At 43.3% G+C, this 12,770-nt stretch overlaps 1 protein-coding gene across 3 annotated transcripts in view; it reads left to right on the top strand.

The window, feature by feature from the left end:
* Positions 1-11,255, top strand: part of LOC148505993 (histidine--tRNA ligase, cytoplasmic-like) — an 80,891-nt gene extending 69,636 nt beyond the window's left edge. For 2 of the 3 annotated variants that reach the window (XM_088447373.1, XM_088447372.1), the window contains exons 12-14: positions 2,940-3,056; positions 5,057-5,203; positions 10,652-10,841. In XM_088447373.1, the coding sequence (XP_088303499.1) occupies positions 2,940-3,056; positions 5,057-5,203; positions 10,652-10,714 (327 nt within the window). In that variant the 3' untranslated portion in view covers positions 10,715-10,841. Of the gene's footprint in view, positions 1-2,939; positions 3,057-5,056; positions 5,204-10,651; positions 10,842-10,881 lie in introns of those variants that run through there. The other variant, XR_015869825.1, reaches the window with a different exon arrangement.
* Positions 11,256-12,770: the final 1,515 nt, after the last annotated feature.

Here is a 12,770-nt window from a genome sequence, read left to right as displayed (position 1 = left end):
ATGGCGGTCATGGCGGCTTCCCTGCGGCTGCAGGGAGTCCGCATGTTACCGTACTTGGACGACCTTCTCTTGGTGGCAGGATCTCCAGAGCTCCTCCTACGCCACTTGGACCTGACCATTGCGGTACTGCAACGGCACGGCTGGTTAGTAAACTACCAGAAGTCCACCCTGATCCCGTCTCAGCGGATTCTGCACCTCAGAGCCTTATTGGACTCCGGACAGCAAAGGATCTTTGTGACGGGGGAAAAGATCTCTGCCTTGCAGTTGAGGGTGCGCTGTTGTCTGCAGAGCTGCCGGGTGTCTCTGCACTCGGCGATGAGGTTACTGGGCTCCATGGTGTCGGTATTCGACATGTGGAATATGCCCAGTTTCACTCCAGACCTCTGCAGCACCTGATCTTGTCCAAAAGGAATGGACTGCCTCAGAGTCTAAAATGCCAGACGATGGTGCTCACTCCGGAGGTTCGCCTGTCCCTAGCCTGGTGGTTGCAGACGACCCATCTCAACAAGGGTCATCTGTTCTGGGTGGCGAATTGGGTCCTATTGACGACGGACGCCAGTCTTCGGGGCTGGGGAGCAGTCTCGGGTCCACACTTGTTCCAGGGCAGGTGGACTCAGGCAGAAACGTAGCTTCCAATAAACATCTTGGAGCTTCGCGCGGTGTTCAATGCTCTCCAGCAGGCACATCGGGTTCTCCAAGGTCACCCAGTGCAGGTCCAGTCGAACAACGCTACCACCGTGGCCTACATAAATCGGCAAGGAGGAACCCGAAGTCGGGCGGCTCTCGCAGAGGTGTCCCGGATCCTGGTATGGGCGGAGCGCAATTTCCCGGCCATATTAGCAGTATTCATTCCGGGAGTGCTAAACTGGGAGGCGGACTTTCTCAGTCGCCAGGACGTTCATCCGGGGGAATGGTCCCTGCACCCGGACGTTTTTCAACTGCTGGTGGACAGGTCGGGTCTTCCAGAGATCGACCTCATGGCGTCCCGGCACAACAACAAGTTGCCGGTGTACGGGTCTCGCACGAAAAGGCGTCTCTGGTGGATGCTCTGTCCGTCCGGTGGACGTTCCGGCTCGCTTATCTGTTTCCCCCGTTTTCCCTTCCGCGGGTAATCCGGAATATTCAAACAGGAAGGAGGGACGCTCCTGTTGATAGCGCCCGCATGGCCCAGACGGCACTGGTTCTCAGATCTTCAGGGTCTGTCTGCGGTTGCCGCTATGACCGGATCTTCTGTCACAGGGTCCTTGTCTTCACCCGGACCTGACTCGGCTATCTTTGACGGCGTGGCTGTTGAGACGGCCATGTTAAGGTCCAGGGGGTTTTCCAGCTCTGTAGTGCGGACCATGCTAAGAGCTCGGAAACCGTCTTCCGCGAGGATATACCATCGTGTGTGGCATACGTTCTTCCAGTGGTGTCGACCGAGAGGTTATGCACCTCGGGAGTTTCGTCTGTCTAGAGTGCTAGCCTTCCTACAAGCGGGACTAGACCATGGGCTTCGCCTTGCTTCTTTGAAGATGCAGGTTTCTGCCCTGTCTGTCTGGTTCCATCGTAAGATTGCTACAATCCCTTATGTGCGCACCTTTATGCAAGGTGTTCTGCGAATTCAGCCACCCTTTGTTCCACCTGTGGCGCCTTGGGACTTGGCTGTGGTCCTGAGGGCTCTCCAAGGACTGCCGTTTGAACCACTGGGCTCAGTGGATCTTAAATGGCTAACAGCTAAAACTGTTTTCCTTCTGGCCATAGCTTCGGCCAGACGTGTTTCTGATTTAGAGGCTCTCTCTTGTAGACCCCCTTTCTTGATTTTTAATGGGAACAGGGCAGTGCTGCGCACTCGTCCTGATTTTCTTCCCAAGGTTGTTTCCCGGTTTCATAATAACGAGGAAATCGTTGTGCCGGCTTTTAACTCACCTGGCCTTTCAGTGGGTGAGGCCACTTTGGATGTTGTGCGGGCCTTAAGGACTTATGTTGACCGCACTTCTTCGTTTAGGAAGTCGGACGCCTTGTTTGTCCTCTATGGCTTCCGTAAAAAGGGTTGGCCTGCTTCAAAGCAAACTTTAGCAGCTTGGATCCATATGGCAATGTCAGAAGCTTATCTTCAGGAAGGCCTGCCGGTTCCACCTTCTGTGAGGGCTCATTCCACTAGGCCTGTGGGTCCTTCGTGGGCAGCTCGACGTGGTGCTTCTGCAGTCCAGATCTGCAAGGCGGCCACGTGGTCCTCTGTCCATACCTTTGTGAGGTATTACGCGTTTGACAACTTTGCCTCTCAGGATGCTTCCTTCGGGCGGCGGATTCTCCTTGCAGCATAGGAGCGTCCCCACCCTTAAAGGATACTGCTTTGGGACATCCCCAAGGTATCCTGTGGATACCCTATGGACCCTGAAGTAGAAAATATGAGATATGGTAAGAACTTACCTTTGTTATCTCTATTTCTACGAAGTCCATAGGGTTCCACAGGACTCCCGCCCTGTCGCACCTGTGCTGCAGATGGGCTTTGCTCTGGTCACCGTTTTTTCCGTCTCCCTCTGGTGAGAATGTGATTCTTGTGTGTGTCCAGATCTTTTTTCTCTCTCTTCCTTCTCCTCCTCCGGCTTATGGCTTGGTACGTAACTGAGATGCCTTGGCTCGGGGGCGGGGTATAGGAGGGGGAACCTAGTGCATCCTGGGATGCTGAAAACTTAACTCTATGGTGCCCTATGCCTGACGTCATCACCTATACCCCAAGGTATCCTGTGGAACCCTATGGACTTCGTAGAAATAGAGATAACAAAGGTAAGTTCTTATATTATTTGTACCTCTTGCACTGAAACATGGTTTGTTCCAGGAGCAAATTGCTACTTAATTGCTATTTTCATTTGCTCCTAACTCTGAATGAGGCCCTGTATGGCTAGAATAGCTGTTCTTTATCTGCTAAAGTAAATGACACTGTGACTTGTCTTTAGGAGTCTAGTAAAAATGTCCGGACAACTGAAACTCAAGTGTTGGTGGCAACAGCACAAGCAATGCACCTGGAGGAGAGGATAAAACTTATTACCGTACTATGGAACTCAGGGATTAAAGTAAGTAGATTCTTGGCAATGGATATCTATATAGTATGACTTGGAATAAAATAATTTTTGAAATTTAATTAGTGTTAATTCTCAACAGTGATTTCAAACTAGGATTTTAAGAGTTTTGCAGAATAAAATACTTGTATGGGACGCAAATTAGGTTTATTTGGAACCATCAATGGATTGGTTCCAATCGTTATCCCTGCATTGGTGAGATTCCAATGTTTCTTCATCATCACAAGTTATTTTTGTATTGGGCGTGGGCAGACATGCTCATTTGATTGGCTACCACACTTGTACAGAAGATATGTGCACCTTCAGTTAAATGCCCCTTTATTTTAAACAGAGAATGCTAAGCAATACATACACGAGACTCAAAAACCCAGCCTCATATACCAGAGTCATACACTTAACAAATGAGCTTTTAGCTCCTACATTCATTCTAACTATATGAAGCTGGTTGTAATTGTTAGTTTAAATCATTGCAGTTAAGCAGATCTATGTAGTGTGCAGCCACATACATGACATAGGTCGCTTAGCTGCAATGATGTAAACCAATTACGTCCAGCTTCATGTAGGTAGAATTACTAGGCTTGCAACAAAGAGGCAAATAGCTTATGTGTTAATTGTTGACCATAGTACATGAGGTTGGGGGTTCAAGTGCCTTGCTTGGTATGCTGAGCAATGTGTGTTTTTAAATACAGGAGCATTTAACATAAGACAAGTTGCATTTGATTTACACTATAACTGATAGCTCACAAGTGAAATGTATGAATATTGTGTAATAATATCAGAGATTTCGTGTTTAAATCCCATCCTTGGAGTGTTCTTAAGTGGCCAGTTTACTTCAAACAAGTAGAAACATTGGTTAACATCAGAAACCATCAGTGTTCCCAAACCAAGGACTAAACAATGTTTTATGTAGTCATTATGTCGGCATTGAGAATATCGACATGGTCCAAATGTCGACAGTCACAATGTCAACAGTGCATGTTAGGTTTAGGGGCTTAAATACTGTAAAAACGCTATGTCGACATTCAGACCATGTTGACATTTTGTACCACATCCTATTCGATGACTAATGTTAAAAACATTGGTACCACCGATGTTTTCTTTCAATGTTCCATCCCTACAGTAAACCTCAAAATTGAATTGAATTAAAGATAAAATACTTGGTTCAGTGTTATCCTCACTGGTGTGCATGGGTGCATTGTCGCATTTACTGACCTGCACGCCGGACCGCTCCTGCTGGCCGCCTTCACCATTATAGCAGCAGTGTTTTTGGAAACAAGTCGCCAAAGCCATATTTCTGAAGCAATCACCGGATTTATGGTTTCAATGCCATACATCCGAAGATAGTGCCAGAATATAGCGTATGGCACAGTTCCAGACATTTTGCCCTTTTCTGTGTATGCTCAGTGACTTTTTTTTTTTTTTGCGAGGAAGAGAGGGCCCACTGACCTCTGCACACAGCCTCCCGCCAGTATTAAAATGCCCTGTTTAACATGATATTCCAGTGCAGCTACAAGTTAAAAAGCTGAGATATGCATCCATTTGGCTGACTGTGACATAACTGGCTCTGTCCCAGTATATGACTCAACCAATCCACACAGTGCATGTCTGCACGCCTGTCAGTCACTCAGTCTCTGCTCGGCTGTATGTGGTGGTTACGTTTGGAGTCCTAATAATTTCAATTTTATTACCAGCTATAAAATTTTACTTTAATTTGGCTGGCACAGTGGATAGCACTGCTGCTTCACACACCAGCGCTTCATGGCAACCTGCACACACTATCTGTGTACAGTTTGTATGCTCTCCCTTTTTTTGCATGGGTTCCCTCCAGGTACTCAGGCTTCCTCCCATAATTAATGTTAGTGTTGTAGAGAATGGAAACTGTCAGACCCCTGTGACAGATGTGAATGACTACACATTTTCTGCCGGTGCTAGGTAATATGTTAGTGCTATATAAACATAAGGTCAATAATGACAATTTTTTCCCCCACCCACAGGCAGAAATGCTGTACAAGAATCACCCTAAGTTACTCACCCAGCTGCAGTACTGTGAGAGGATGGGGATTCCACTGGTGGCCATTATTGGGGAACAGGAACTGAGAGACGGCGTGGTCAAGCTGAGGGATGTTGCAACAAGACAAGAGGTGCAGTAAAGATGTATCCTCATTCACCTAGCGCCTTTGCACTATATGTTGTGAGATACTTGGTGCGACTGAGACGCCATACCACAGATAGTATTGTACATAAGCATCTTAGAGACTTTTTTTTTCTTCTTTCTTTTTTTCTTTATACAGCTAGTAAATATATATATATTTTATATACAATAGATATTTAACAATGTATAAAAAAAAAAATATATACAGCCAGGTCCATAAATATTGGGACATTGACAGAATTTGTGTGTATGTATGTATGTATGTATGTATATATATATATATATATATATATATATATCAGGTTGAGTCTCCCATATCCAAAATGCTTGGGACCAGGGGTATTTTGGAATATTTGCATATCCTAATGAAATACCTTGGGACTGGGACTCAAATCTAAACACAACGCATTTATGTTTTATATACACAAAGCCGGAAGGTCATTTTATACACTATTTCTAATAAGTTTGTGCCTTGAAGTTTGTGTACATTGAACCATGAAAAAGCAAAGATTTCACTATCTCAGTCATGCTAAAAATATTCTGTATTTCGGAATACTTGGATATGGGAGACTCAACATAACATCTACAGTCAGGTGCATAAATATTGGGACATTGACAGAATTTTCAGATTTTGGCCTCTATTCACCACCACAATGGTTTTGAAATGAAAAACAAGATGTGCTTTAACTGCAGACTTTCAGATTTAATTTGAGGGTAATTACATCCAAATCGGGTGAACGGTGTAGGAATTACAACAGTTTCAATATGTGCCTCCCACTTTTTAAGGGGCCAAAAGTAATGGGACTATCAACTCAAAAGCTATTTCATGGACAGGTGTGGGCTATTCCCTCGTTATTTCATTATCAATTAAGCAGGTAAAAGGTCTGGAGTTGATTCTAGGTGTGACATTTGCATTTGGAATCGGTTGCTGTCAACTCTCAATATGAGATCCAAAGAGCTGTCACTATCAGTGAAGCAAGCCATCATTAGGCTGAAAAATCAAAACAAACCCATCAGAGAGATAGCAAAAACATTAGGTGTGGCCAAATCAACTGTTTGGAACATTCTTAAAAAAAAAGAACGCACCGGAGAGCTCAGCAACACCAAAAGACCCGGAAGACCACGGAAAACAACTGTGGTGGATGACAAAAGAATTATTTCCCTGGTGAAGAAAAACCCCTTCACAACAGTTGGCCAAATCAAGAACACTCTCCAGGAGATAGATGTATATGTGTCAAAGTCAACAATCAAGAGAAGACTTCACAAGAGTGAATATAGAGGGTTCACCACAAGATGCAAACCATTGGTGAGCCACAAAAACAGGAAGACCAGATTGCAGTTTGCCAAACAACATCTAAAAAAGCCATTACAGTTCTGGAACAACATCCTATTGACAGATGAGACAAAGATCAACTTGTACCAGAGTGATGGGAAGAGAAGTGAAGGAAAGGAACTGCTCATGATCCAAAACATACCACCTCATAAGTGAAGCATGGTGGTGGTAGTGTCATGGCGTGGGCATGTATGGCTGCCAATGAAACTGGTTCCCTTGTATTTATTGATGATGTGACTGCTGACAAAAGCAGCAGAATTAATTCTGAAGTGTTTCAGGCAATATTATATGCTCATATTCAGTCAAATGCTTCAGAACTCATTGGACAGCGCTTCACAGTGCAGATGGACAATGACCCGAAGCATACTGCAAAAGCAACCAAAGAGTTTTTTAAGGCTAAAAAGTGGAATGTTATGCAATGGCCAAGTCAATCCCCTGACCTGATTCTGATTGAGCTTGCATTTCACTTGATGAAGACAAAACTGAAGGGAAAATGCTCCAAGAACAAGCAGGAACTGAAGACATTTGCAGTAGAGGCCTGGCAGAGCATCACCAGGGATGAAACCCAGCGTCTGGTGATGTTTATGCGTTCCAGACTTCAGGCTGTAATTGCCTGCAAAGGATTTGCAACAACGTATTAAAAAGTGAAAGTTAGATTTAGGATTGTTTAGTTTGTCCCATTACTTTTGGCCCCTTAAAAAGTGGGAGGCACATATAGGAACCGTTGTAATTCCTACACCGTTCACCTGATTTGGATGTAATTACCCTCAAATTAAATCTGAAAGTCTGCAGTTAAATCACATCTTGTTTGTTTCATTTCAAAGCCATTGTGGTGAATAGAGGCCAAAATATGACAATTCTGTCAATGTCCCAATATTTATGGACCTGACTGTATATATATACAAAACGCAAGTTGCGGCACAGTCACAGCAAGAAATTAGCGGGACCACAAGCTGGTGAACCAGCTTGTGGTCCCGCCAATTTCTTGCTGTGACTGTGCCACGAGTGCCGCACCTTGCATTTTGTATTTATTGGTATCTGTGAGGGCACCGGCTGAAACTGTTTGTGAGTGGAGAGTGCCAGACCCAGGAGATAGATAGATAGATAGATATATATATATATATATATATATATATATACAGATGAGGTTTATACTCCGCTCTTGATCAGTTGTATTCATTTAGCAAATTAATTAAATTAAACTCTTAAGATTTAGACACCCAGAATGAGATTTTAGTAGATGGGTTACCATCAATCAGCATGGTCCCAAATGATGCTAACATGTATCGCATGAATTTAATTTTATCCTCTTGAAATTAGTGGAGGTGTCTCCCCAGAAAACATGTATTAATACTCTACTTTTATTAACAGCAGGGGATAGTATTGCCTCAATTAGGAGTAATAAGTATTAATTTGTGTGTTTTACATATGTGAAATGTAAAGGTCGCTAGCTGATGATTTGAGAAATACTTTTCTACACTTACAACAATATTTATGCTAAATAACAACTCATCTGTCACTACACAATCAGTGCATATTTACAACAACAATATTTTACAACAACATCTACAAACAAGATAACCATCTGCAAAGCTTATCAGATAAATCTGAGTCAAGGGTCAAAAAACTACCATTAACTCTACTGGTTACATGGGGTAATACTCATTCATTTAGCCTAAAACACATTCTAGTGTTTTGTACATTACTCTCTGATTATTATTTTTTCTCGTAATCTCTTTTTATTTATAATTTTTGAATATGTATACATCACAAATATTAACATACACAAAAAATTATTTGAATAATCAACAATTCAAATATATCAAATAATATATCCAAAAAATAAAACTTCACAAAAATCCACATCAATCAAATTTTTGATTTGTTACAAAAATACATAAAGCAAAAAAAAATAAAAATATACAGAAAAAGGGTGGGATTAAAGAAAGGCAAACTACGATATAGTTTATCATTCACAATAAAGCAAAATCACTCCATTCCGGGCAACTGTCTATGAAATGCAGAGTACCAAGGGCCCCAGGTAGCATGAAACTTATTCACTGAAGCGTGAAGGAGTGCAGTGATATATTCCATAGAAGCCAAATACCATATTTTATTTAACAATGAGGCTATTGCCGGGGCTTCAGTTTGTTTCCAGTTTGTGGCGATCAACAGTTTGATAGCATTATAGATATGACCAGAAAGTTTGTTCTGCGGTTTAGAGAGAGAGCCAGTGGGTTTGCATAAAAGCATATGTAGAGGGTCTCTAGGGGGAGAAACACTGAGCACCTTTAACACCAAAGATGTGACTTCGTCCCAAAGTTTGGATATCACAGGGCAGTCCCACCATACATGTAAATAGGAACCTGTTTGGCCACATTGTTTCCAACATAAGTCCGAAGACCCTGGGAAAATCTGATGTAGTTTTGCAGGAACCATGTACCAGCGCGAGTAAACTTTGTTGGAATTTTCCTTAACATTAGTGTTAATTGAGGACTTGGCCACCCATTGTCTAATATCTGCCCAGTCGTCATCCTCCAAACTAAACCCTAGGTCACATTCCCAGGTCTGCTCAAATGGTTCCTTAAATTCAAGAAATGAGGGGGCTAACATCGAGTACAAAATTTTAGAGACTTTTTTGCAGCACATCATAGCAGGTTTCTTTTGCACTGCAGCTGCATACTGACAGACTTGTAGTGTACTGGAGACTTAGGGAGTGATTCAGACCAGCTTGCAAGCCCTATGCGCTCGCGAGCAGGTCGATGTTAGGCCACTGCGCACGCCTGGAGCCGGCTCCGACGTGCGCATGCGCGAGACCCGGCTAGCGACGCATGCTCCGTTGCTGCGGGTCTCGCACCAAAAGGGGGCAGCTGTCGATTTGATCGACAGCTCGCATCGTTTTGGAGGCGTGGTGTGGGGTTGGCTTCACAAACTGAGGCATCCCATGCAAACGCCTGCCATTTGTGGGCGGCCCCACTGACATCACCAGTGATGTCAGTGGGAGAGCTTCCGGCTCTATTAGAGCCAGAAGCTCTCTGGGGCTTGCGGCCACGAGACCCTACCACAAGGGTCTCGTCGCAAGCAAGATGGTTGCGATGGTCTTGACCATCGCGACCATCATCCTGGCCGCTCGCAATAGCTGAATAGCCCCAGGAGGGAGCTGCTGGAGCTGTTCAATTTAGCTAGTTAAGTCGGAGAATGCCGGTTCTTGCGACTTAACATGGGTGTTTAGTCAAGGTAACCGGCATTCTCAGACTAATCCTTTAGCCTGTCCAAACATTGCGTTGAATTGAATAGCTTTGGGAGCTCCCTCCCGGGGCTATTCATCATCGCATTGAATTGAATCCCCCCCTTAGAATTTGCATTTTAGTCCATCATATTGTCCCCGGTCTCTTGCCTTTTTCTCAGATTACAGATTAGCATCCTGTTGCATTGCTATATCACGCAATTGGTGTACAGGGTATGCATACTTTGTGCTTTTATCACAGCCTAGTCATATTTGTTTTTGCACCAAATGGGGCTGTTTGGCACGACTTAAGTATTAGGCATATGGGGACATATGTAAGTTGTTTGCTGTCTAACATGAGAGTACAATATGGAGTGGGATCTGCACTAAAAACAGGATTAATGTGGGTAACTTTTAGTAATGAGAATTAAATATGTGGTCAAAATTCACTCAGCAATCACAATGCCACTGTAAAGCTTGATTGGGTAATTATTTTACTGTGTGTGTGAACTCGTCATGCCAGATCAAAACCTTCCACTTCTCAGCAAGTGTGAGCTTGAAATGTAAAACTGCACTAATATTAAGTGCGAAACGCGTAAGTCTTTGCACTTACAGTCAGTGCCGTTTTAAATTTTAAGCTCAACCCCTTGAGAGGCAGCAGTAATAGATCGGATGAGATCCAGTATGGAGGGGACTTGGTAAAAGTTTATCCCCGTGATCTCAGTACGTTACACGATTGGATGGCTATATTATTTGTTTTTTTTTTGTTTTTTTTCCCCCCTTTCTTTTAAGTCTATAGAAGAAAACATTTTTGTTTGTGCTACAGTTTTAAAAGTAAACATTGTTGTTAAACATCTCTTTCCCTTCATCGTTAATAGGTTGATGTGCCCAGGGAAAACCTGGTAGAAGAAATAAGGAAGCGACAGATGCTTAGCTATTAAGTGAAATGAGAATACGTTCTACAGGCCAGACGTGATTGAAAGAATCCTGTGTAAATATGGACACATCAGAATATTTGTACTTTAGGTTTATAAAGTGTATAAGGAGTAAAACAAATCTGTTTTATAACACGCATTGTCTTGTTTGGTTTTTGTGGGGTTTACTTTAGATGCAGCGCCCATTCTGGATAACATTTCCATCAGCCAATCAGTGGTAAACGGCTAAGAAGCAAAACAAGAAGGTTGAAAACTGCGCTGGAGCGATCTGCTGGGAGCATAATAGTGGATTCTTACATCCTCCAAAACAGTCTTTGTTGTTATGTGGCATAAATCACCAAAGTGAGAAATGTCACAGCCTGCAGTAAAAGTCACACTTCTTTATTGTAACAAATGAGCTCGGATAAGAGATGCTGCCAGGAAATGAACTGTTTTGTCTCATAAATGGCAACACGTTCAACTGACTTTACTAAGTAGACTTGTAAAATACACTTCCAGTATAAATTGCTGGCATATTTCAGTACTCCGGGGCAGAGTAAATATACAGTGGGGCAAAAAAGTATTTGGACAGCCACCGATTGCGCAAATTGTTGCACTTTAAAATATGAGAGAGGTCTGTAATTTCCATCATAGGTACACTTCAACTGTGAGAGACAGAATCAGAACAAAACATTCTGGAATTCACATTGTGTGATTTTTAAACAATGTATTTGTATATTCTTTCTGAAAACAAATATTTGGACAATCTAAAAGTTTATCTCAATACTTTGTAAAGTAACCTCGGTTTTCAATTACAGAGGTCAAATGTTTCCTGTAGTTCTTGACCAGGTTTGCACACACTGCAGTAGGTATTTGACCCACTCTTCAATGCAGATCTTCTCTAGATGTGTCATGTTTTGGGGCTGTCCCCGGCAACACGGACTTTTAACTCCCTCCACAGATTTTCTATTGCGTTGAGGTCTGGAGACTGGCTAGGCCAATCAAGGACCTTGCTTCTTACGGAGCCCCTCCTTAGTTGCCCGGGCGGTGTGTTTGGGGTCATTGTCATGCTGGAAGACCCAGCCATGTTGCATCTTCAATGCACTTACTGAGGGAAGGAGGTTTTTCCCCAAAATGTCATGATACATGTTCCCATTCATCCTCTCCATAATACGGATCAGTCGTCCTGTCCCCTTTGCAGAAAAGCATCCCCAAAGCATGATGTTTCCACTCCCATGCTTCACAGTGGGTATGGTGTTTTTGGGATGCCACTCATCATTCTTCTCCCTCCAAACATGGTGTGTGGAGTTTATACCAAAAAGTTCTATATAGTTCTCATCTGACCACATGACATTCTCCCAATCCCCCTCTGGATCATCCAGATGGTCACGGGCAAACTTTAGACGGGCCTGGACATGTGCTGGCTTAAGCAGGGGGACCTTTCGGGCGCTGCAGGATTTGAATCCATGACGACCTAGTGTGTTACTAATGGTAGTCTTTGTGACTGTGGTCCCAGCTCTCGTGAGGTCATTGACCAGGTCCCCATGTAGTTCTGGGCTGATCCCTCACCGTTCTCAAGATCATTGATACCCCACGAGGTGAGATCTTGCATGGAGCCCCTAGTCGAGAGAGATTGTCAGTGATCTTGTATTTCTTCCATTTTTTAATAATTGCGCCAACAGTTGATCTCTTCTCACCAAGCTGCTTGCCTAATGTCGAGTAGCTCATCCCAGCCTTGTGCAGGTATACAATTTTGTCCCTGGTGTCCTTAGACAGCTCTCTGGTCTTGGCCATGGTGGAGAGGTTGCAGTCTGACTGTTTGAGGGTGTGGACAGGTGTCTTTTATACAGTTAACCAGTTCAAACAGGTGCCATTAATACAGGTAATGAGTGGAGGATAGATGAGTAACAGGTCTGTGAAAGCTAGAATTCTTGCTTGTTGGTAGGTGTCCAAATATTTATTTTCTTCAAGAATATACAAATAAATTGTTTAAAAATCATACAATCTGATTTCAGGAATTTTTTGTTCTGATTCTGTCTCTAACCGTTAAAGTGTACCTGTGATGGAAATTACAGACCTCTCT

This window comes from Taudactylus pleione, unplaced genomic scaffold (genome assembly GCF_031769625.1).
Source record: "Taudactylus pleione unplaced genomic scaffold, aTauple2 ptg000431l, whole genome shotgun sequence".
Taxonomy (NCBI): Eukaryota; Metazoa; Chordata; class Amphibia; order Anura; family Myobatrachidae; genus Taudactylus; species Taudactylus pleione.
Note: the sequence above shows the minus strand (reverse complement) of the source record. Positions and strands in the feature narration are given on the sequence as shown.